The sequence below is a fragment of the Rattus norvegicus genome, chromosome 9 (genome assembly GCF_036323735.1).
Source record: "Rattus norvegicus strain BN/NHsdMcwi chromosome 9, GRCr8, whole genome shotgun sequence".
Classification (NCBI taxonomy): Eukaryota; Metazoa; Chordata; class Mammalia; order Rodentia; family Muridae; genus Rattus; species Rattus norvegicus.
The window spans coordinates 7349520-7373888 of record NC_086027.1 but is presented as its reverse complement, the minus strand read 5'-3'; the positions used below and the strand labels follow the sequence as shown (position 1 = coordinate 7373888).

The following is a 24369-nucleotide window of genomic DNA, read 5'->3' as shown; positions in this document are numbered from 1 at the left end:
CCAGGACACTAGCACTAGCAGGCTGCTCTGGTGACACTCTGAGCTCCCTTCTCGTTCTGAAGGTGGTAATAGGTGTCTTTCCTGGCAGCTGCAGCAGCTTGATGGGGGAAGACGGGGCCACCCAAGCACTACCTTTCTTGAAGCCGTATTTTTTTAACTTATTTTTACAATACAGATTTATTCCTGTCCCAGTCCAACCCCAATTCCCCAACTGTTCCACATCCCATACCATCTCACCACCCTACCCCATGTCTCCACAAGGATGTCCTCACCCCACCCACCCCACCAGACCTCTAAACTTCCTGGGGCCTCCACTCTCTCAAGGATTAGGTGAATTTTCTCTGACTGAACCCAGACCTGGGGGGCGTCCGCTGTATATGTGTTGGCGTCCTCATCTCGGCTGTTGGAGGCTGCCTGGATGATGATCCACTGTCTGAGAGATGGGTGTATAGGTTAATGGAGACTGCTGATCCTCCTACATGGTGGTCCTCCTCCTCAGCTTCCTCCAGCTTCTCCCTAATTCAACAACAGGGATCAGCAGCTTCTGTTCATTGGTTGGGTGCACATATCTGCATTTGACTCTCTCAGCTGTTTCTTAGGTCTTTCGGAGGGCAGTCAAGATAAGTCCCTTTTTGTGAAAGCCCCATAGCCTCAGGAACGGTGTTAGGTCTTGGGCACTCCCCTTGAGCTGCATCCCGCTTTGGGCCTGTATCGTTTGTGCTCATAGAACAGGGCTCGCTTAGAGCTCCCCAAATTGACAAATTTTGGGCAACAATCTCTATCTTTCTCCAGAATGATACACTGTTTACAAGAGTAGGCATCAAAGAATTCGGAACCTTCAATGATCACACAACAGCCTGGTTAGATCCAAAGTCACACTCATCACATATGCAAACGAGGGTGCAGGGCTACACATAGGAATCACAGATCACACATTTGCCATCCTATTTTTCACACAGTCTTCTGAAAGCTACACAAGCCTGCTTGTAGCAGAAAAATCTGGATGTTTAGCCATAACTCTTTTCCAAGCTTGTGGCCCCAGAAGATCTTTATATCCTCTGTTCCTAATCCTGAGATGTGAATATAAGACATGGAGGGAGACACAGTTAAGGGGTTAACTAGAAGGACTTGACACCTATTCTTATTTTTGAGCTTTTGCTGGAGGGAAAAGGTTACCAAGCAGGACTCAATACCTAGGTTCCTGTTTGCTTTGGGACTTTAACTGTAGGGAAGAAGGCTCTTAGCAAGAGCTGAAACTTAACTCTATGTGTATTGTGGCTTTGGCTGCATGTGAATGCCATGTAGAACCAGACAAAGCCATGTATTGTATGAGGCTTTTAGTTACAGGTAGGAGACACATAATTGAACCTACATCTAAACATGTGTGGAGAATTAGTTGATTGGGAAGATATCAGTAACTGAAACCCAGCTCATGTGTATGTGTATTCATACCTAACAGGCCAAAAAATGTAGCCATGTGTATATCTGTGTGCATACATGGACCTTTGTCCATAGCACAACCCAACTGGTTGCCATGACAGCATGCTTGCCTCTGTATAGGAATCTATGTATCTGTGCTTCTGTTCTATTTCTGTCTCCCTCCCTCCCACGCCATCTCTTTTCAATCTCCTGGGGTGTGTGTGTGTGTGTGTGTGTGTGTGTGTGTGTGTACATGAATGCATGTGTGCATGTTCCTAGTGTGGCTCTAGGGACAGGTATACATGTATCTGAACATGTGAGGATTTGTAAAAGAAGATGTTACTGTGAGGATCTGAACCATAGCTGTGTAAGAGAGCCTTTGGTTGTAGGGAGGTATACCCAGCAGACCCTAGCACCAGGGGTGTGTGTGTGCATGCATGGATGTGACTTTGACTATAGGGAATAAGAACTTACCAGGACCCTATACCTAGAAGTGTTATGGAGATCTTTGTCTATAGGGCAATATCTTGAATGACATGAAAGTCAATTTAGGGCTCTGAATGGGGTTAGATACCTAGCAGAACCAGCTACCTAGCCATGTGTTCAGAGACCTAAATTGACTTTCACATTATTCAAGATATCGCCATGTACACAAACATCCACATCCCTAGGTATGGGGTCCTGGTAAGTTCTTATTACCTACAGTAAAAGTGATATACGCTCATGTACACACACACACACACACACACACACACACACACACACACACACACACCCATAGTGCAAGGATCTGCTGGGTATACCTCCCTAAAGTCACAGGTTCTCTACACACACTGGCTAACATCCATTTCACTGCTTTCCAAGGATCGTTGTCTTCCATGATATCAGGTTCCAAGGAAAACTCACTAAATCACCTCACATTCACAGATGTAATCCAAAGTGCATTACAATCCACAACAACAGATTTTAGGTTCATATTCACTGCAGGTGAAAACACCACACCAAACTTTATAACCCCTCACAATACACACACACACATACACACACACACACACACACACACACACACACACACACACTGTTCCATATAACATCATAATTACCACCTGTGCTCCATACATACTATTGATAAGTTACTGCTGGACAGCAACCTGGTCCCCTGCACAGACCAGTATATCTCAGGTCCCTACTGCTGGAACTCAATACACATTACTGTGTTCATAAGACATTACAGAACATCTTGCTAATGCTCTGGAAATCAATCATTTCAGTATCAGGAGCTTCTACCACTATCTTACTAGATACCCTCAATCCTACTGCCAAACCCACTCAGGCACTGCTATTTATCAGGTCCACAAGATAATCCATCCCCTGCCACCGTAGCTTGGTTTCAGGTTTCACTGGACACCTTGTTGAGCCCTTATGCACTACTGTGTATCAAATTGTTCAATCCTGCAGTCTTGAGACTTATGTATGACATAGTTGGTATCAGCAACGCTAGACACAGAGGATAGATAGTACATGGGGCTTTGTACTGGAGGTGTCCTGATGACTCTAGTACATTTGGGGGTGTCATGGGTGGGGACATCTGGCTAGCACAATTACTTGCATGGGTGTTGGAGCACAGCAGCTGAGGACAACATATCTGGCACGTCCTGAATCCTACTGGTGTGTGTTGACTAGAGTGGTAGGAGAGGGTCATATAGAACAGGCACCTAGTAGTGGATGTGGAGTGGCTATGTCAGAGGACAAGTGTGAGGGCAAGGCCAAATATATAGAAGAATATGTGATACGGGGGAAGCAAGTGTTCCCAGGTCCTGACACCTAGCAATGCAGAGGCATGTGGAATGGACAGCACAGGTTGGTCCCTGGCATGGATTGAGCAGCAGCAGCTGGCTGAGATGTTTCATGTGGGTGATATGTAGCAGCATATCTGAATCAGTGGACACTTGCAGCTCTGGCCTTCCTGTTCTCCATGAGCAACAGCAAGACACACCAGGTCCAAAGAGTCCTATATGTCTCCCATCTTAAACCTCTTCCCTCTATTGGCTTCGGGTATTTGGGAGCCAAAATGGTGCTGACTGTCAGAGCTGGAATTAATCACCAAGGCTTGAATAGTGATCATTTTCGACCTCTACCCCTTCTGCTTATGCAGTAATTATTAGAGTTGCATGGATGGAAGAGAGTGTATGTTAAAGCACTTCTACTTGTTAATCTCTAGGTAGTACAGGGATGTGTTGTCTCCTGGGGTGTGTTAGGAGTCAGGTTCCTTGTAGGTGCCCTAGGGAGGCTTTTGCTCCAGCCATTGTCTGGTTCTTGATTTTCTTAAGGATTTCGTTTGCACAGTTCATCTTCTACATTTTCTCTGATCATCCTACTTATGAGACAAATTCATATATGCCTCTTCTTTAACATGTATATAAAAATTATATTGTGTGCATTTGGAGACACAAGTAACTTTGTTGACTGTGTTCTGTTTTTCAATGGATTTTCTAATATTTGCTTTAACACAATTCAACATTTTTTGACGGCAGCTCACTTTTTTGTGCCTTGATTTCCCTGGTTGCCTTTGACAAAATTAGCTGGCCTGATTTAGGTAGGTCTATTGCTAGACTATGTGCTCAGTCATATCTGTCCAGTCTCTGTTCTTTTTCTGGAGCACTTCCTCTAACTCTGAGACAATGTGGGAAGGGATGGAATGAGAAGGGCCGTGTAGGGAGGAATCTCGTCTTCATTCTGTCAGATCTTCTAGGTTTAGGACCAGCTGTTTGCTCCATTTGGTGTTTGGCCATCGAAGTGGTTTTGCTGAGCATATAGATGATGTATAAAAAGGATGTATGCAGTGCTGCTGAGACTACATGTCTCAGGGTGGAGTGGTGCCCAAAGGAGGCTCCCTCTTTCTCTGAAAAGAAGGTAGATGGGGCAATGAGAGGAATGATATATAAGGCCCTGACTGGGAGCACAGGAAAGAAGGTGGCTGTGATCAAAGTGTAAAGTGTATAAAAAATGAACTGTTGAAGAAAAGAACAGTGACTAGGCAGGCATAAGGGTTCAGGTCAATTTGTATTTCTCTCAGCCATGTGTGAAAGTGTTCTGAATACCAATTCAAAGCTGATTTTGGAATTGTACTGAAACACTTTAGTACTTTTTGACTGTGAATATTATCTACCCAACACCACTAAGACATGGCCCAACAGAACGCCCTCAATTTCACCATCTTCCTGTAAGTGGTCCTTGGGTCCATGGCCACTGGCCTTCTCAGGAGATCCAGTCTAGACAACAGACATGGAGGCACATTCACTTGCTCAGGCTCTGCGGAGACACATACTTCATCTGCTCAGGAGTGATTCCTTGAATATCTGTGAGGATAGAGAAGCATAGGTGACAGTTGTTCACAGCCAAAATGCAAACTATCTAAGATGGGCAGTGAATCGGCTATATCTACCCAGTGGGTGGTTTCACGAAGAGATCCTCCTGTAGAGTGCCCAGATATGGTTGGAAATGTGGAGTGGTTGTGTGTAGTTGGATGGTAGAAGGGAAAGCATTTCATTGTCTTCCACAGCATGTCCTCCTGGTGTTGTGTGAAGCCTCTGAGCTCCTCTAGATCTCAGGCAATGACATGATACTCATTCATGAGAAGTGTAGGTGGGAGATGCTCTCCACAGCCAGTGTCATAGTAATGTGTGCCACATCCTGAGGCAGGAATTTTCTGGGTACATGTTTCAAGATGTGGACAGACGTCTATCTACTAGAGAAGGCTCATTGAAGATACATGATGATGTTGCCAGAAACATTCACTGTCCTACCTAAGACTTGTGACTATTCAGATCACACAGCCTGTTCATTTTGGGTGGACTTCAGTACCCGATGAAGCAGGGATAATGTTTATTTTCCCCTTATGTGACTTGCGTGATAAAGAACTCAATGGTTCTCTTCAGGAAATAATGTTTTCAGGGACTGGTCTGGCTTGTTTGCCTGCGTCTGTCCCATAAACAGGAACTAGGAGAAAGGAATTAAGCAGTTTCCCAACATTCTATGTGGATTGGACACTGCATTTCCTATACCATCTTCTTTAACAATTTTCTAGATGAGTCAGAATGCAAGGATGGTGAAAGGATCTTTGACCACAGATCTTGTTCAGCAGAACCTGCAGATTAGAGAAGACAGAACATGGCCAGTGACTGTAGTGTACACAGTAAGACTACAAGGAAGTCAGTGTGCTTGTGGTCATTCTGTCTGAGTCAAATATCTGGTTGGGTTTCTATAGTATATGAGCCAAACATACATTGTACAAAAGAGCAAGCTACGGATCATCTCTGGGACTCAGTTTTCTTCTCTGGGAGATGAGTATTACTGGCCTGTAATGTCATGTTTGGATAGGTCCTGGTTGAAATAGCTTGTGTTGACTACACCTGTCCAGGTGTCTCTCTCAGGCAGGCTGTGTGGAAAGGAAGGTGTTGAGTCTGTAAGCTTGGCCCTAAAGAGCTGACTTCTCTTCTCTCAGGTAACAGGCAGCAACGTGCTCCCTCTAGTGGCTGCAACACAAAATGTCCACTTTATACTCTTCTGGTCTCTTGGGCATCAACTCTGCACTGGGAAATTCACATACTTGGAATCAATGGCAAATGGTGGGGCCAAACATTCATTTCTGCTGTCTCTCCTGGGATTTCGTGACATGGCTACCTTACTAATGTCTTTTTTGCTCTGGTCTGGCTTTCCATAAGGTGCATCAGTATTGAAGACTACATTAGTGGTCACTAAAAGCAGACCAGCTATGGGCGAAGCAAAAAATGACCAATTGCCTCTTGGCTATCTTCTTCTGAAAGATCCCCGAATGGAGACCCTTACTCAAGTCTCGAGAAGTCGCAGACCCCAGACACAGAGAGACCATTTTGGATGTATACACAAAGGCGAGGTTTATTATGGAGATCTACTAAGGAGATCTCTGGGCCGACACGTATCACATGCAGGAGACAGAGGTGTTGACCCTGAGTGGCTGGGAGAAGGGCTTTTTAAAGGAAGAAGTCACAAACTCCAGGAGATGAGAGGATGTCAAAAGGAAATACCAAAAATGTCACAAGGGAAAACTCTCAAAATTACAAGATTGTTCTTAAGACTCTAGGACTTAAATGAGGGGAAAGGGCAAGCATTCTCCTGAGAACAGATCTTGATTGTCCTTTAGGGTAAATGTTTGTCAGTGTTGATGAGGCATCTGCATCTGAAACACATCTGGTTAGGCTTGGCCAGCCTGTTTCCTGGAATACTCTCTGCAGGACTCAATGGCTGGAGGGCACAACCGGGACTTGAACAAGTATCTATCACAGGGGCAGTACAGAACTCATTACTCATTTACTCATATCTGGTGATAGGGGGAGGGTCAGTGAGTCTCGATAGGTTCTCCTGCATTTTTAACAATCTGTCTTCCTGAGTCAGATCCTGTTCCTGAGTTTTGAGCTAATTTGAAACTCTATCTTTCATTTCTGGTAGGTTATTTGTACCCTAGCTCTGGAAGCCAATACAAATGCAGTAAAAGTCCAGTGGCAGTATGAATGTCAGGACATAGATGTGAGTGAAGATGTTTGCACTCTTTGTTTCAAAGTTTCCTCTTCAACTGTTTTAGTACAGAGAATCGCCTACACTAAGTTATCTCATGTTCCCTGAGAGCCACTCCTTAGTGTCTGTGTCTCTATCTCTCACTATCTCCTTCTGTCTTTCCATCACTTATCTTGGGATTGAAGGAACCCTTCCAGGGCATCCTCATGGTTGCTAACATGTAGTGCTAAGTTTAGACAAGATTCCAAGAATTTATCTTCTATTATCACTGTGCTCCTGGCTACGTAAACCCACCCCCTCAAAAGGGAAGCAGGATCCAAGTACTCCTACTAAAAAGGATTCCTATTTCCCTTCATTGCTGGTACTCCCCTGTTAGGAGACAGATACGGTCCTGATAAAACTCCCCACCGTGAGTCTCCTAAGCATACAGAAAAACTGAGGCAGCATGCAGTGAGCTATGACTTCTGTGATGGGAGGGATACGGGGATACAGGGAGGCTGCAAATGCAACATCAGAGAGGGGACCATGAGGAAAGAGGGATGGAGCTGGTCTTTCCTCATGTGGGAAATCTGATGAGAAAAGCAGAGAAATGAGTATTGCTGTAGTATTTCTGTACAGATTTGCCCAAAGAATTGGCACATTCATGGGCAGATTGGACATGGTATTGGCTCAAGGTACACTCTGAAAACAATGCTGTGAGAGGGTAGGCCTGGGCCATGTTTCCTTCTTAAATATGGTTTCCTGTGGAGAAAACACTCATAGATGGTTTACCTGCTCCTGTGTTGGATAGAGGCCTCTATATTGGGTAAATCAGTAAATGGACACAGACTCTATGGATTTCCTACAGGATTCTTCATTCTGTTCTCTCGCTCTACAGCAGGAAACCCCATGTCTCACAATATATAGGGCTCATCCCTTCAAACAAGGAGGATATATGAACCATGCAAAACATTAGTTCTCCACCCTCCATTTTCAGCAAAAGTTAATGGAGTTCATGCTGCCTCTGCAACCTGTGCTTCTCATCCTCGGAGGTCCATCTTGAGCTCAACTATGATGGTTTACAAAGAGCTAAAAGCTTCTGGGGAACGGCATTATGAAATCAGATTTTTGAATGTGTATACCCATCCATGGAAAACATTTAATGTTTCAATGGAATAAGACAAATTTTAAAAGAAAATATAATGAAAAAATTATATGAAGATGATATAGGAAGAAAACTCCACATAACCAGCCTCAATTATGAAATTTTGACATTTTTCAGAGACAGATAAAGATCAGGAGGACTGTGCTGTGTGTCACAAGCTTTCCCCAAGGACAGAAATGGCTTGTTTTCACTCAATAGAAGTTTGGTGGTTAGGAACCTGAACATAAATGACAAAGCTCTAAGGATATGGAATAGGACGGGGTCTCCCTAACATGTTCGACAATTCCTATGTGGAGAGTTTACCTGTCCCATCACAGACGTTCCATGAGGTATTGTACAGTGCTTTGGGTGATGCAGAACTCAGATTCTTACATCCCAATCTCCACATTAGCCTGCCAGGATCAACAGGTTTCAGTGGTTTAAAACTCAATCCAAAGTGGTTTGAGAAGCAAAGACAGCACTGTGGGACCCATGAAATCCAAACTAGTCATGAAAGTCAGCAACTGATCAGACTGTATCTTGGTGTTGAATCAGGAGAACAAGAGTCTTTCCTCTACCATAGATGACCATGAAGTGAAAGCTGTGCTTTCAATAATAAATGACAGGTACCAGTTGTCTCAGTGACCCACCTTATGTCTTCATCTATGACCACTTGGCTCAGATGGAAAGAATTCTGTCGACAAGACTGGCTAGGTAGTCTACGGTATCCTGAAGTTGTCACTTTGAGGTCATGTGACTTATGCCCAGAAGGCAGCTAAGGGATCCTGTGAAAGCAGGCAAGGTAAGAGAGTCACACTCTGAGGCCTATATCCAAATGGTGTCAAGCATGACACACAACGCCTATCCCACTGGCTTCTCTCCACAGAAGTATTCTAGACTGAATTCCCACCATCAGGTGTCCACTCCCATGGGAACATAGACTTCTATTCTGAAGGTTACATTTGAGGTTGGTTTGCTCACTGTTCCTAGTCGACCCTGGATGTCAGTGCCTCCAGCTCAATTCCTGGCCATGCACAAATGATGAAAGCTCAGGACTGGAATGGTTCTACATGGAAAGATTACAAGAATTTATTATTGCTGCTGTACCCATGTACAATCCTAGCATACAAGATGCAGTGCCATGGAAGATCTCACTGAGTTTTGGAACCACCAATTCTACATTATGATTTACAGAACAAAAAAAATGCTATGTACTAAGTTCTTGTCTCAAAAAATAAAAACTAAATGTTAGGACAAGAAATTTCACTGTCCCCTTTAAAGAATTAAAAAGAAGCCCATCCATTCAACAGCTCTAGCTTCCATGATGTGCAATAGAAACACAAGCTGACCCTGGTTGATCCCATGAAAGTCAAAATTCTCAACCACTATGAACTCAGCTTTCTGTTCTGTTGACACAGGACTCACCAGATGATACAGATTCTAGGAAGTATTGACAGCCAAACTTCCCATCATCCTGTTGGGAAGAAGATTTGACCAATGCTGTCAATGTGCCCAGGGACAGCTGGGCAGAATGGAAGCTGGATGCCAAGTATAAAGGAGCAGGCAGTTCCTGCCTTACCACAGCTCTGTCGTCCCTCATGTTCCCATTGGTTGTCAGTAAACAGTCAACAATTTCCCTAGGAGAAGGCGATGCTGGCATAAACCACCTTCTGTGTTCCTTCCTTCACTATATGAAGACCAGGCTTCGGACACTCATGGTCTACAGCACACAGATACTTACTGGACTCCATCTTACTTTCAGCTGCATGATTCACTCACCTTAGGCCTCTGGATTGTCTGTGAAGCTCGGTTGCCAGGTCAACCCTGAGAGTTTCTCCTTCCCTGAAATGTGTCCTGAAAAACACCTCACAGAAACATTCATTCCATTCTCCATACCCCACCAGGGGCTGACATCTACAATTCCATGATCACCATTGTTCTTGTCTAAGCCTGGATTCTTGATTGGCAGTAGATACAATCCAGTACCATGGCTGCTGGCCTCTTAGAGGCAATATCTGGCATCAGGCTCGGTAATACCTATTTAACTTGCCATTGTTGAGCAAAACAAACATAGCTCAAATGATAGTTATGAATCAGTCCATGAGACGGGAGAATGATAAAAGATTCTTCAAACATGACATGGGAGGAAACGTGGAAGGCCTGGATGAAAGAGGCTGTGAAGAAAAAGACACAGGTACCAGATGAGACGTAGTCTGCATAAGACAAGAGCAGCAGACTCCCCAGTGCCACACCCTCCATCAGTCACCCCAAACAGGAGGGTATTTATTGGGGCAAACTCCTACTTCTGTACCTTGACACATGTCAGTAACCATCAGAGCAGGACCACTTCACATGGTGTGCAGTGTCCTCACAACTCACATTGTCTGCGGTGGACAATGGTTCCTAGTCTTTCTTCATCAAACTCCTGCCCGAGACCACACATTCCTCCATTTCTGCTTCATCACTGACAGGAAGTGTCCCAGCACACTCTTGCTTTGTCCCTCTCCATGTCCACTCATTTCTTCTTTTCCCTAATCCTCCCTCTTATCTCCCTTTGTGTATCCGCAGCTCCAACAGTTCACTCGGGGTTAATGGCCTTCTTCCACAGAACCTTCAGAAGGGAGCTTGGGTATGATGAAGTGAACAGAGTGGAGTGGAGCCTGAGAACTACATGGATGTCTGCTCTGTTTGCAGAGGCCACTGTTCTAGATGCTCTCAAAGCCTTTTTCCACAAACATGACAAAACTAGGGACATAGACTTTTATCAGGTCACAGCTGCATGTGACTACTTAGGGAAATCTAGCAAGCAGGGCAGGCGCTCCAGGGAGGTGAAGGGTTTAAACACCGTAGCTGAAACTGTATATTTGGAGGATGGGTGCTATGACCTGTAGCCCTGGTATATTTTTACACAGCACCTCCAATATCTGACTTGCGTCCCTCTTGTTGCACATACAACACCAAAGGCATAGCTCAACTATGCCATTTCACTTTCCCCTCAAAAGAAACAAAGAATCCTGAAGGGCCTGTTATTGACATTGAAGACAGGACTTCCGGAGTCCTGAGCAGGATAGGAACCAACTGACTTTACAGGGCTATACCTTTTTCCTGCCACTTGACAGCTCAGGAGCATAGAACAGGATGATGCTTCAAGGCAGCTTCCTACTTGTCTGCCTTGACTCATGCAAGGAGCCATCCAAGCAGGCCCTCTTCTCCTCATCGTTGGCCAGGCTGATCTAGTTACATGCTGTACCTCTCAGGAACTCTATTCCTACTCTTGATTGCCCCAAGCTCCTGCCTAGTCCAAAACAAGCATCTCTTTCATGGCACTTTTTGGACAGGAAGTTCCTAAGGACAGAATCTATTCCTCACACTACACCCTCTCATTTCTGTTTCCCATTCCATCCCATTTGCCAATTGTTCCGCTTACCTCCTTTCACCTGTTTTCCTCCTTCCAGGGGACTTACATGGTTCTTGCAGGCCTTTCCAAAGGACAGTCACAAAATAAGATGGAGGGTATAAAGTGACCAAGGTGATGACACTCGTCCTCCTCAGGACTGAGTAAGTCCTGTCTTCAATGTCCATGACAGAGGCCTTGTCATGAGACAGGTCATTCCTGCCTGTAGAGGCCTCTGTTTTAGATGCTGTAGGCACTGGTCCTATAGCATGTCCAGAGCTGGGGAGGTGGAGCCTCCCCCGCTAGATGTTCCTTATGCGCACCTTTCTGTCCACGAAGCAGTGCTGGGGCTGGAGGAAACTGAAGGAGCTGCACACTGAAAGTTCAGACCCAAGAGCTGGAGAGGGACACAGAAGCGTGTAGCCCTGGGTTGGAGGAACACAGCAGCCTGGGGTTCTGTCCTGACTTTCTGCTGTGGCATCACTCCTCAATAGGGCCGGAATTCTATTAATTCATTTCAGTTTCCCCACTTCAAAGCAAAAGAAATACGAAAGTGCATCTATTACTGACCGTGACAGAGGTAGGACTTATTCAGCACTGAACTCACCTGATCTGCCATAGCTCTCACCTTCCTCCTTCCTCTATAAAATTTCTCCCCTTTAGCTAAACTGTCCTCTATCTCTTTCAACCCAATGTGCCCCATGCTATGCTATCTGCTTGTGACTCAACCCTCTAGACATTTAAATGAGGGTAAAGCTGTGGAATTGGGCCATTTAATGTGCTAGACATCTTATATTCTTGCCGTATTAGAGGGTCCATCTTATCGTTTGCAGAGGATATTAAAAGGCATATCCTAACCGCACAGGAATTGTGAATCTGGGTAGCCAGTCCAGCTGTGTTTTCTAAGGGACTTCACTATCCCATCTTTTCTTTGTTGCACCTAACACAGGGATTCAGGCTCACCATGGGGAGGGCAGACAGCAGCAGCAGCAGCAGGCTTCCAGGAAACGGAAAATTCGCTTCTTCATCAGCTTCCAGCCCCTAAGTGGCCTAGAAGCAGAAGCTATGGGTCCAACTTGGGGCTGGTCCCTGGAAATGTCGAGCTCTGGGGATGGTTCTTCTTCAAAAAAGCCCATGTTCACAAACCCTGTGGCTGTTCCATCCTGGGCTGATAATGGAGAGAAGTGTTCGCCACGTAGGCTGTCCATAGAATTTCTGTTGACTGCAATGTCCTCTGTAGCAGTATTAGTGATGTTAACTGCCAGAGAATATCCTTCTGGTACTGGGTCATCTGAACAGGGCATTAGGTCCACGGAGGAGTATTTGGTGAGCATGGGGTACCTTCTGCAACTCTCGCCTCTTTCTTCCACACCATCCTCCTGAAAGTGACTCTTGCCAGCTTCTATACGGGTTGAAGGAACAGGTTCACTCGCTCTCCTCTTCAAAGCTGGAAGTAGGCTAAGGGCACCTGCAGGGCTGCTGTTTGCCCAGGGCTTCTCCACTTGTTGATGGCTGTCCCCACAGTTCAGCTGGTATTTTAAAATATTAAAGGTTGCCATTACTTCACCTTTGACTTGCCTGTGTGTTAGGGATGACACAATCTCTTCACAGGTATAACCAATGGTGCACATTGTGTTCACGATCCTGGGAAGTATTCCTTTTGTGGCAAGCAGCCTATGTTCTTGAATGGGGCCCAGCCACGGTCGTTCCACCAGCTGATATATTGTCAACCTGTACCAGGTGGGGACCATGAGTAAACGTGCAATGATGATGTGACACGGTTTTGACAAGTGGTAAGGAATGGGACACATCGTAGTAGTGATGAGCCTGTGCATATCCTCAGTGGTAGCTTCTAGATATGGAAAGTGCCCAGTGACCAGAACATAGAGGACGATGCCCAAGCTCCACATGTCACCTGCCAGCCCATCATAGGGTTTCCTTGCCAAGATCTCTGGGGCCCAATAGAGCAAGGAGCCACAGATCTCCTCCAGCATCTGCCCTTCTGTAATCTTAATTGCCATACCAAAATCACAAAGCTTTGCATTTCCTGCCGCATCGACCAGAATGTTTTCTAATTTAATATCGCGGTGTGCTATGCGTCTTTGGTGGAGGAAGTGAACCGCCGACACCACCTGCTGGAAAATAGGTCTGGCCTCCTCCTCTTTCATACAGCCCAGTGATCTGAGGCAGCTCTCAAGGTCCTCTCCTGCCACATATTCCATGATAATGTAACTTGCTGTCAGTGTGTCGATCATGTGAAAAAATCGAACAATGTTTCTGTGTTCTAAAGATTGAAGGAGTTCCACCTCCAAAGTGATGTCAGCCACACTGTTGATGTTTTTATCAAGGACCTTGACAGCCACCCTTGTGCCTGTGGGAAGGTGACAGGCAAGTTTCACCTCTCCATATGAGCCAGAACCCAGAGATAGCAAGATCCGGAAATCTTTTTCAAGGATGTTCACTTCTGTGTGGCCGGCCATGATGCTTGCTTCAAGGTCAACCACCTAATCGCATGTGTTACACCAGGAACATACAAGGCTAGAAATAAAAATGAATGCAAGTTTGGAATGAAGGCTTACAACTAAGAATTCTCTGTCATGAAACCTAAGATATCCCAAACCACCCAATGATGCACCTCAAGGACATATAAATCCCAGAAGATCCCAACCAAAAACTGGTAGAGCAGGAGTCCTGGTAAAGAGCAGAAATGGTTCCAGTGAACTGGGCATGCAAAGGGAAATACTGACATGACATCAATAATGAGCTGGCACTCATTGATAAGTGGCTATTACCCAAATGCTTGAATTACCCTAGATGCCTAGAACAAATGAAACTCAAGACGGATGACCAAAATGTGAATGTTTCACTCCTTCTTTAAAAGGGGAACAAGAATACCCTTGACAGGGAATAGAGAGGCAAAGATTAAAACAGACACAGAAGGAACACCCATTCAGAGCCTGCCCCACGTGTGGCCCATACATATACAGCCATCCAATTAGACAAGATGGATGAAGCAAAGAAGTGCAGACTGACAGGAGCCGGATGTAGATCGCTCCTGAAAGACACAGCCAGAATACAGCAAATACAGAGGCAAATGCCAGCAGCAAACCACTGAACTGAGAATAGGACCTCGTTGAAGGAGTCGCGGGGGACTGGAAGAGCTTGAAGGGGCTCGTGACCCCATATGTACAACAATGCCAAGCAACCAGAGCTTCCAGGGACTAAGCCACTGCCTAAAGACTATACATGGACTGACCCTGGACTCTGACCTCATAGGTAGCAATGAATATCCTAGTAAGAGGACCAGTGGAAGGGGTAGCCCTGGGTCCTGTTAAGACTGAACCCCCAGTGAACTAGATTGTTGGGGGGAGGGCAGCAGTGGGGGGAGGATGGGGAGAAGAACACCCATAAGGAAGGGGGTGGAGGGATTAGGGGAATGTTTGCCTGGAAACCAGGAAAGGGAATAACACTCGATTTGGCTCAGTGGTAGAGCGTTTGCCTAGGAAGCGCAAGGCCCTGAGTTCGGTCCCCAGCTCCAAAAAAAAAAAAGAAATACTCAAGTTAATAAAAAAAAAAAAATGAGCTGGCTATTTTCAAGACAACCATGCAGTTAACCTGAGTTATCAATTGAGACTTCTACAGACTATAAAAAGAAAACAATGAGATGATTTTTTTAATTTAAAAATTACTCAATTATTATTCCTTGTACCAATATCAAAATTTACAGGGCAATACATCTGATGTAATAAAAAGAAAAAGAAAAGGTTACAACAAATGAAAGACCTCAGAAATATACATCTAATTGACACTGTTGCCTTAATCGGTGGCTGCACTATTTTGCAAACTGTGGTATGACAGTCCTGAACAAGAGGGGCTTCCTGTTTAAGCTGCAATGACTTCTCTGACTATAGATCGTCGTTCCTTCTCTGGCAGATTTTTACAGTTCCTCCACTGCATTCAGGATGAGTGTCTCATAGGAGCCTACAGCTTTCCTGACGACTCCTCATTCTCTCTCCCACTAAGACTGTAGTAGAAAGTAGCCGTTTCTGTTTTATTTTAAAACCTTCTGCTGCCACATCCACCACTTCACCTCCAGAGTCGTAGGCACCACCATCGGGACTGCCTGAGCTTCTTCCAGCAAAACTGCCCCCCTTCATGGCTCCATAATTTGATGGCTGCTTCCCACTATAATTTCCAAAGTCATTAAACTTACCACCACTACCATAGCTACCTCAAGCAAAATTTCCTTCTTCATTGTAACCATCATGTCCTCCTCCACCATCACCATATCTACCACCTTGGTTTCCATAACCTCCTCTACTATTGTAGCCAGAACTGCTACCATAGCTGTCACCATCACCTCCAAATCCATTATATCTAACACCACCGCCACCATGACTATCTCTGATGCCACCACATTCATTACCGTAGCCTCATCTTCCACCAGTTTCCTCCACAACCCATCAAGTAGACAGATCCACCTCCATGACCTCTCTGTGATCCAGCAGACTGCATGTCTTGTTTACAAAGGGCCTTTCAGTTCACACTTATGCCCATTGATATTATAGTTTTTCTGAACAAGAATTGTGTCAACTGTGTCATGACCATCAAAAGTTATAAAAGCAAATCCTCTCTTCCTCCCACTCTGCCTGTTTCCATAACTTCTATGGTTTCAATCATGCCATACTTTTTAAAGTAGTCTGTCTGATTATATTCTGGGGTTTACTCTTTAATAACACCAACAAAAATTTTCTTCATTAAATGAGCACCAGGCTTTGCAGAATCCTCTTTAGAATATCTCTCTTTGGTTCCACAACACACCCAGCAACATGGTGTGGCTGACCACACATCGTGGTATATGCTTCTTTTTTTTTTTTTTTTTTTTTTTTTTTTTATTAACTTGAGTATTTCTTATATACATTTCGAGTGTTATTCCCTTTCCCGGTTTCCGGGCAAACATCCCCCTCCCCCCTCCCCTTCCTTATGGGTGTTCCCCTCCCAATCCTCCCCCCATTGCCGCCCTCCCCCTATAGACTAGTTCACTGTGGGTTCAGGTATATGCTTCTTTAACACAAGAATAGGTAATAAAAACAAAACCACTGGAAGGTTGTTTGAGCATCTCTCCTTACCACACAGTGTGTAATTGTGCTCTATTTCTCAAAATGTTCTCTTAAGCTATCATCTGTCAGTTCAAAGCTCAGACCACCAATAAACAGCTTGCTTCACTGCTCTGGTTCCTTTGGATAGTGGCTCTCCAATTTGAGACCAGACTCTCCTCTTCCAACTAGAGTGCAATATGGCTGACATGATGTTCTACAAATACTCTACTATGACTACAATCCAGATGATCTTTCAGGGACATTTCAAGTTTTATGCTTCCAGAAATAAGAATATACGAAAGGAGATTGTAGACCTGTGTGAATTTTGAAATAAGATGAAATAAAACACATAAACACAAGAATCATAAGCAACGAGTATTGAGTAGCAAAAATAGTAGCTGCCAAATATTCAAAGAATTCAAGAAGTGAGGGTCCAGAGAGCCAAATAACCTTATTAAAAAATGGGTTACAGAGCTTAACAAAACATTCTCAGTTCAGGAATATTGAATGGCCAAGAAGCACCTAAAGAAATGTCCAACATCGTTAGTCATCAGGGAAATGCAAATAAACACAATCCTGAGACTCCATCTCACATCAGTCAGAATGGCTAAGACCAAAAATTTAGGTGAAACCAGATGCTGGTGAGGATGTGGAGAAAGAGAAACACTCCTCCATTTTTGGTGGGATTGCAGACTGGTACAACTACTCGGGAAATCAATCTGGAGGTTCCTAAGGAAATTGGACATTGTACTACCTGAGGACCCAACTAAACCACTCCTTGGCATATACTCAAATGATGCTCCAACATACAACAAAGACACATGCTCCACTATGTTCATAGCAGCCTTATTTATACTATCCAAAAGCTGGAAAGAACCCAGATGCCCTTCAACAGAGCAATGGATTCAAAATATGTGATACATCCAGAAAGACATACATGGTATGCACTCACTATTAGCCCAAATGCTTGAATTACCCTAGATGCCTAGAACAAATGAAACTCAAGACGGATGATCAAAATGTGAATGCTTCACTCCTTCTCTAAAAGGGGAACAAGAATACCCTTGGCAGGGAAGAGAGAGGCAAAGATTAAAACATAGACTGAAGGAACACCCATTCAGAGCCTGCCCCACATGTGGCCCATACATATACAGCCACCCAATTAGACAAGATGGATGAAGCAAAGAAGTGCAGATCGACAGGAGCCAGATGTAGATCGCCCCTGAGAGACACAGCCAGAATAAAGCAAATACAGAGGCGAATGCCAGCAGCAAACCACTGAACTGAGAATAGGACCCCCGTTGAAGGAATCAGAGAAAGAACTGGAAGAGCTTGAAGGAGCTCGAGACCCCTTATGAACAACAATGCCAAGCAACCAGAGCTTCCAGGGACTAAGCCACTACCTAAAGACTATACATGGACTGACCCTGGACTCTGACCTCATAGGTAGCAATGAATATCCTAGTAAGAACACCAGTGGAAGGGGAAGCCTTGGGTCCTGCTAAGACTGAACCCCCAGTGAACTAGACTGTTGGGGGGAGGGCGGCAATGGGGGGAGGGTTGTGAGGGGAACACCCATAAGGAAGGGGAGGGGGGAGGGGGATGTTTGCCCGGAAACCAAAGAATTATTATTAAGTATTAAATAAATTTTAAAAAAATATGTGATACATCTACATAACAGAGTACTACTCAGCTATCAAAAACAATGACTTCATGAAATTCTTAGGCAAATGGAATGAACTGGAAAATATCCTGAGTGAGGTAACCCACTCACAGAAAAATATACATGGTGTGCATCCATTGATAAGTGGATATTAGCCAAAAAGCTCGAATTACCCAAGATGGAATCCACAGGCCACAGGAAGCTCAAGAAGAAGGATGACCAAAATGCTGATGCTCCCACTCCTTCTTAAAAGGGGGAAAAATATTCATAGGAGGGGATATGGAAGCAAATTTAGAGCAGCGACTGAAGGAATGGCTGTTCAGAGGCTTCCCCACATGTGGCCCATGTATATATAGCCACCAAAACTAGATAGGATTGATGAAGCTAAAAAAAGATGCGTGCGGAAAGGGACCGGATATAGATCTCTCCTGAGAGACACAGTCAGAGCATGTCCAATACAGAAGTCAATGCTAGCAGCAAACCACTGAACTGAGAACAGGACATCCTTGGGGGGAATTAGAGGGAGGATTGAAAGAGTTGAGAAAAAGTAAAAGAAAGAGTTGAAGGAGCTTGCAACCTCATTAGAACAACAATGTGAACCAACCAGAGCTTCGAGGGACTAAACCACTACCAAAAGATTAGACATGGACTGACCCAGGGCTCCAACTGCATAAGAAGCAGAGAATAGACTTGTTGGTGCACTGCTGGAAGGAGAAACGTTGGTCCTGCCAAGGTTGGAACCCCAGTGCAGGGGAATTTGGGGATGATGGGATAAGAGGGGGTGGATGTCGGACAACACATATATGGGGGATTGGGAGGGCATGGGAGGTTATGGGCCGGAAATCACAAATGGGAATAACATTTGAAATATAAATATAGCAATATATCTAATAAAAAAAGACAAAAATAAATCAAAAAAATTATTATTTGTTAACTTTTACGTATCAATTGCCTGTAACATAAGTGTTTACCCAAAGTAATAAATTCGTGTTTTAGATGAAAAAAAGAAATAAAATAAAAGAAACTCAAAAAAAAAACAAAAACAAAAACAAAAACAGTACTCCCAACAATCTGAGGCCCGCCCCCGTGGATTACCCAAATGTGTAAAAACATTGGAGAAAAATATATACCAGACTTACAGAAATTATGTCATGAACGAGAAAGCAAAGGACTACATCCAAACTCATGTCTGTTAGTATTGCCCTCTTCCTCCAACCAAATAATCACGATGGAAAAGAAAGCATAAGCTAGCTCCCTTCCTTGGTGAACATAAACATGAAAATTGTAAATGAGAGCCCTCGGTATTTCACATCCATTTCAACAACAGACTACAGAGCCCTTCATTCACAATCAAAATGGCCTCATTGAGGAGCAGTAGGACAATTTGTATCAAAAATAAATTGAACAACAGCAAAGCCTGTAAGGAGTGACTGGGGAAGAGTACATGTAGTAAGCACTGTGACAGTGAACTGTTGAGGGACGAGGAAAGTCGCTGCACATACACAAATTTTTACTTGAAAGAAAGCAGTTCCACAAAGAGAAATGGGCTACATTTTTGTCCCTTGTGCTTCAGGAGAAAGGAGAAGCCTGAGTACAAACACATGGTGGACAGAATGTGGTGTTCAGGAGATAATGATCAAAGTCCACTCTACACAAGCCTTGGGGTTCCCAGAGAATGAACCACCAATCCAGGAGAGATCATGGGCTAGACCTAGGTGCCCCGACTCCCTGTGCACAAATATAGCATAAGTACAGCTTGGTCTTCATGGGTGTTCCCAACAACTGGAGAAGGATTGGTAGAAGATATATGAGGGGGTATTGGGACGTGAGGTACGCTGAGATTGGTATGTAAAAAATAAAATATAATGGCTTGTTTATTTTTTTATTTTTATTAACTTGAGTATTTCTTATTTACATTTCGATTGTTATTCCCCTTTCCGGTTTCCGGACCAACATCCCCCTCCCCTTCCATATTTGTTTCCCCTCCCCATCCTCCCCCCATTTCCACCCTCCCCCCAACAATCACATCCACTGGGGGTTCAGTCTTGGCAGGACCAAGGGCTTCCCCTTCCACTGGTGCTCTTACTAGGATATTCATTGCTACCTATGAGGTCAGAGTCCAGGGTCAGTCCATGTATAGTCTTTAGGTAGTGGCTTAGTCCCTGGAAGCTCTGGTTGGTTGGCATTGTTGTTCATATGGGGTCTCGAGCCGGTACTTTCTCTGATTCCTTCAACGGGGGTCCCATTCTCAGTTCAGTGGATTGCTGCTAGCATTCGCCTATGTGTTTGCTGTATTTTGGGTGTGTCTTATTGATAATATATTTATAATACATGTAAGTGCAATATAAATTTAGTGTAGTGTATTATACTTGTTTTATAATCACGATATATATAGTATGATATTACAATTTCAGCCTGTAATAATTTGTAGTCATAAAATAGTATATTTATAGTTTCAAATAACAAAATACTTTGATATATAATATAAGCAATTACCATAAATACCATATTATATAACATATAACATATATGTCACAACTAATATATATCCTGTGTACCATACATATTGAGGCTAAGTATGCTTGCAGACAGGAGTCTTGCACAGTTGTCCTCTGAGAGACTCCACCTACCAACTGACTCAGACAGATGGAGACACCTGCAGCGAACAGTGGATGAAGATTGGGGACTCCTGTAGAATAATGGGGGAAGGACTGTGGGGACCCAGAGAGAATAGGAACCCTACAGGAATACCAACAGAATCAACTAACCCTTGAGAACCCTTGGGGTTCTCAAAGTCTGAACCACCAACCAAAGAACATATACAGTTGAACCTAGGCCTCGCCTCCACATATGGAGCAGATGTGTAGCTTGATCTTCATGTGGGTCATGAACAACTGGAGTGGGGGCCATCCCAGAAGCTGTTGCCTGTGCATGAAAAATGTTCTTCTAGCCTCGGGTGCTTTGTCTGTGTCCGTGGGAAAGGATACATCTAAGCCTGCAGAGACTTGATATGCCAGGGTGGGTGGATACCCTGGGGGCCCACCCACTGAAAGGGGAAGGGGAGAGGATGGGAGGCAGGATTGTGGGAGGAAGTGATCAGGAGGGGGACAGTGAGCAGGAGGTAAAGTGAATACGTTGAAAATAAGAAAAATATATGTTTTATACAAGGAAAAGGTAAGGAAGGAAATTACAAACTTGGTTTTCAAAATGAAAATTAGGTCATAATTAATGAAGAAACAGATACCATAGGTAAGTTAACCCTAGAAGAAAATCCAACAATATTAATAAAGGCTTCTTACATCTAGTTCTGCCATGTTCCGTCACTGTCCACGGGAGGCCACCTCTCTGAAGGAAATGGGAGCAGGGGGCCCGTGGGGACTTTGGGAGACAGAGGAAGCAAGGGGAAACCTTGGAGGAGTGAGTGAGGTGAGGATGCTGTTAGGAGGTTCGGAATGAGAGAAGAATCAAAGAAAGTAAAAATATAAATGTGAATATAAACTTACATTTACATGAATATAACTATGAAAGTCCAAACACAAACCCCAAGAGCAAAACCAACAAACTGTGAAACAACTCCTGCAGTCTCAACAACTAACAGCAGTGATTGGCAAGAAGTTCAGTACTCTGTGAAACTGAGGGAAGGCACACTTTCCAACTCTTTTCATCATCAGGCAACATATGAGATGAAATAACTTTGTCAGGGCAATGTTTCAGGAAAACGAGTGGAACTAGAGAAGTGTGACTTCAAACACGCCGATCCCACAAACACAAGTGTCTCATTTTGTTTCCTACAGGCCATGAGTAGGCAGGGGGATTGCACCCTTGAGCTATGGGAAAGACTTGTCACATCCAATGGAAGGGAAATGAAGTAAAGCCAATAAATAGAATCCAAAGGCAGGACAAGCAAGATGTGTGAAGTCATGATGATTTCCTCATTGTGTACAGTTAATACAGACCACCAAAGGTGTAAAATAGACAGAAACAAAGGCAAACAGGATGAGTAAATGAACTTGATCAAAGGAATAGCAGTTGAAATGAAGAAAAAGAACATAAAAGTATCCTTAAAACCCAAACCAAGAATGTAAATAAATAAAAAGTAAATGAACGCCAAATGCCAAAGCCCAAACTGAAAACCTAGGAAACAAACTCACTATGTTCAGATCCAACAAGTTGAGGAAAAGGCCAAATCTGTGAGAAACAACTGAGTCCAACTGCTCTCTCACAAACCAACTGCCTCTCTGAAGCACAAGGACAGAACCCAGCCTTAGAGAGAACCCTGCTATTGGCTGGTATCTAACATTCTAGCAGTCTCATTATGATGTCACATGCAATAGGCCAATCAGAGATCTGATGGTTTTTTTAATGTATTTCCTCTCACATTCTTGACCCCAACTTCTGTAATGCTGTTTCCTTGTGATTGTGATCAAATGCAGACAAGGATCTACTTATAGGAGCAAGGTTTTGTTTAGCCTCAGATTATCAGGAAACATAATTCACCATAATGGGAGCCGCCAATGCCATGCAGATCAGCATAGCTGTGCAGTTGGTTCCATGGCATTTCCAATCCCGGACGTCCTCTGTCATGTCCCTGTCTTTTCTATGTAGCACTAGTGCAAATCTTAAGTCTGTTTCTCTCCTCAGTCAGTGTGACCTCCTCAGTCTGGACAGGCTATGCAGACCTTGAACATGAACCCAGAAAGGCAGGAGGAGCAGACCTTGAGCTGTAGGTTTCATCAGACAGAACAGCAACACCTGCCTTGGCTGCAGCTGCAAGCTTTGATGTGCTGGAATTCACAGACTACAAAGATATGGAAACCTGTTGCATAGACAGATGTGCTGTTGCTATGCTGTTCTGGGGATGGGTTTTGTAGTTGTTCCCTTTATATACACTGTGCTGAATATTAAAACTTTGAGCCTTAATCAGAACACTCTATTGGTTCCATGTTTCTCTCACCCCCTGCCCTTTTCATTTCCACTATCGTTTTGGCTGAGCCCTGCTCAATGTTAAGCTGCTGGGGTGAGGCTCTATTCTAGCTGCCATGACCCTCACAGTCAGTCAACCAGTCTGTCTCTCTCTCCCCAAGCCTTCTCTCCTTTATCTCTAAAAGGCACATCTATGACCTGAAACTGTTCACGTTTAATAGTGTATCCTCCTCCAATGGTTATTCTCATGCATTTAATCATGTATGTGAAAATGTGTACATGTTCCCTGTTCCAGGAAGACTCTACATTCTAAACAAGGCCCATTCAATCCCCTGACCTACTACACTTGTAAAATTTCCCCCTTGATCACTGCTTCCTGGGATTTTCAGGTCACCAGCAGGAAAGCCTTTTGTGATGATTGGTATATGTTTGGCCCAGGGAGTGGCACTATTGAGAGCTATGGCCTTGTTGAAATAGAAGTGTCACTGTGAGCCTTTGCCTTAATACCATGGGCCTAGCAGCCTCCAGATGAAGATGTAGAACCTGCAGCTCCTCCTGCACCAAGCCTGCCTACACACTGCTATGTTCCTGACTTGATTATGACAGACTGAACCCCTGAACCTGTAAGCCAGCCCCAATTAAATGTTGTTCTTTATAAGATTTGCTTTGTTCATGGTGTCTGTTCACAGCAGTAAAACCCTAACTAAGACACGCTTTGTATTCTAACACAGTGTCTTCAAAAATAATCAGTGTATCTACACGTAGGAGGCATCAGTGTTTCTCTTCTGTAATCTGTTAAAAGATTGTGATGTTGCACTATGTCTAACCTCTTGTCTAACCTCTTCTTGCCTCTTTCTGGACAGATTTATAAGAAAGATGTGTAAGAGATGATCTACCTATATGAGGAAAACTGTACTGTATTCTAGAGAAATAAAAAAGTTTCATCCAAGTCCTATATTGAGCAGAAAGAAGGCCTTTGGGCAACACAGGGAACAGGAAGTTCAGGTATGCAGCTGTCCTGAGACTCAAAAATGGTATGGAAAAGCCCATCTACTCTTTGTGTTCATTCAGGAGGTCGACAGAGGGTTTGCCCAGAGGTCACTGACTGCTGGGATAAGCTTGGCCTGGATAGGCTAGCTGCTCTCCTGGCACTAGAACCTGCCTCCTGCCAAAAGGCCTGAACCAGGACCCTGAG

At 44.1% G+C, this 24369-nt stretch overlaps 1 protein-coding gene across 11 annotated transcripts in view; it reads right to left on the bottom strand.

The window, feature by feature from the left end:
* Window positions 1-22526, bottom strand: part of LOC134480323 (putative sperm motility kinase W) — a 29280-nt gene extending 6754 nt beyond the window's left edge. The window contains exons 1-7 of one of the 11 annotated variants that reach the window (XM_063267851.1): window positions 22403-22526; window positions 12453-14027; window positions 11523-12018; window positions 9875-10269; window positions 9077-9161; window positions 8746-8880; window positions 4464-4778 (exon numbers count right to left, since the gene is read on the bottom strand). In XM_063267851.1, the coding sequence (XP_063123921.1) occupies window positions 11997-12018; window positions 12453-13969 (1539 nt within the window). In that variant the 5' untranslated portion in view covers window positions 13970-14027; window positions 22403-22526 and the 3' untranslated portion in view covers window positions 4464-4778; window positions 8746-8880; window positions 9077-9161; window positions 9875-10269; window positions 11523-11996. Of the gene's footprint in view, window positions 1-357; window positions 517-4463; window positions 4779-4864; window positions 5567-8745; window positions 12019-12452; window positions 14028-22402 lie in introns of those variants that run through there. The other 10 variants (XM_063267854.1, XM_063267858.1, XM_063267850.1 and 7 more) reach the window with 10 other exon arrangements.
* Between the last annotated feature and the right edge of the window lie 1843 nt (window positions 22527-24369).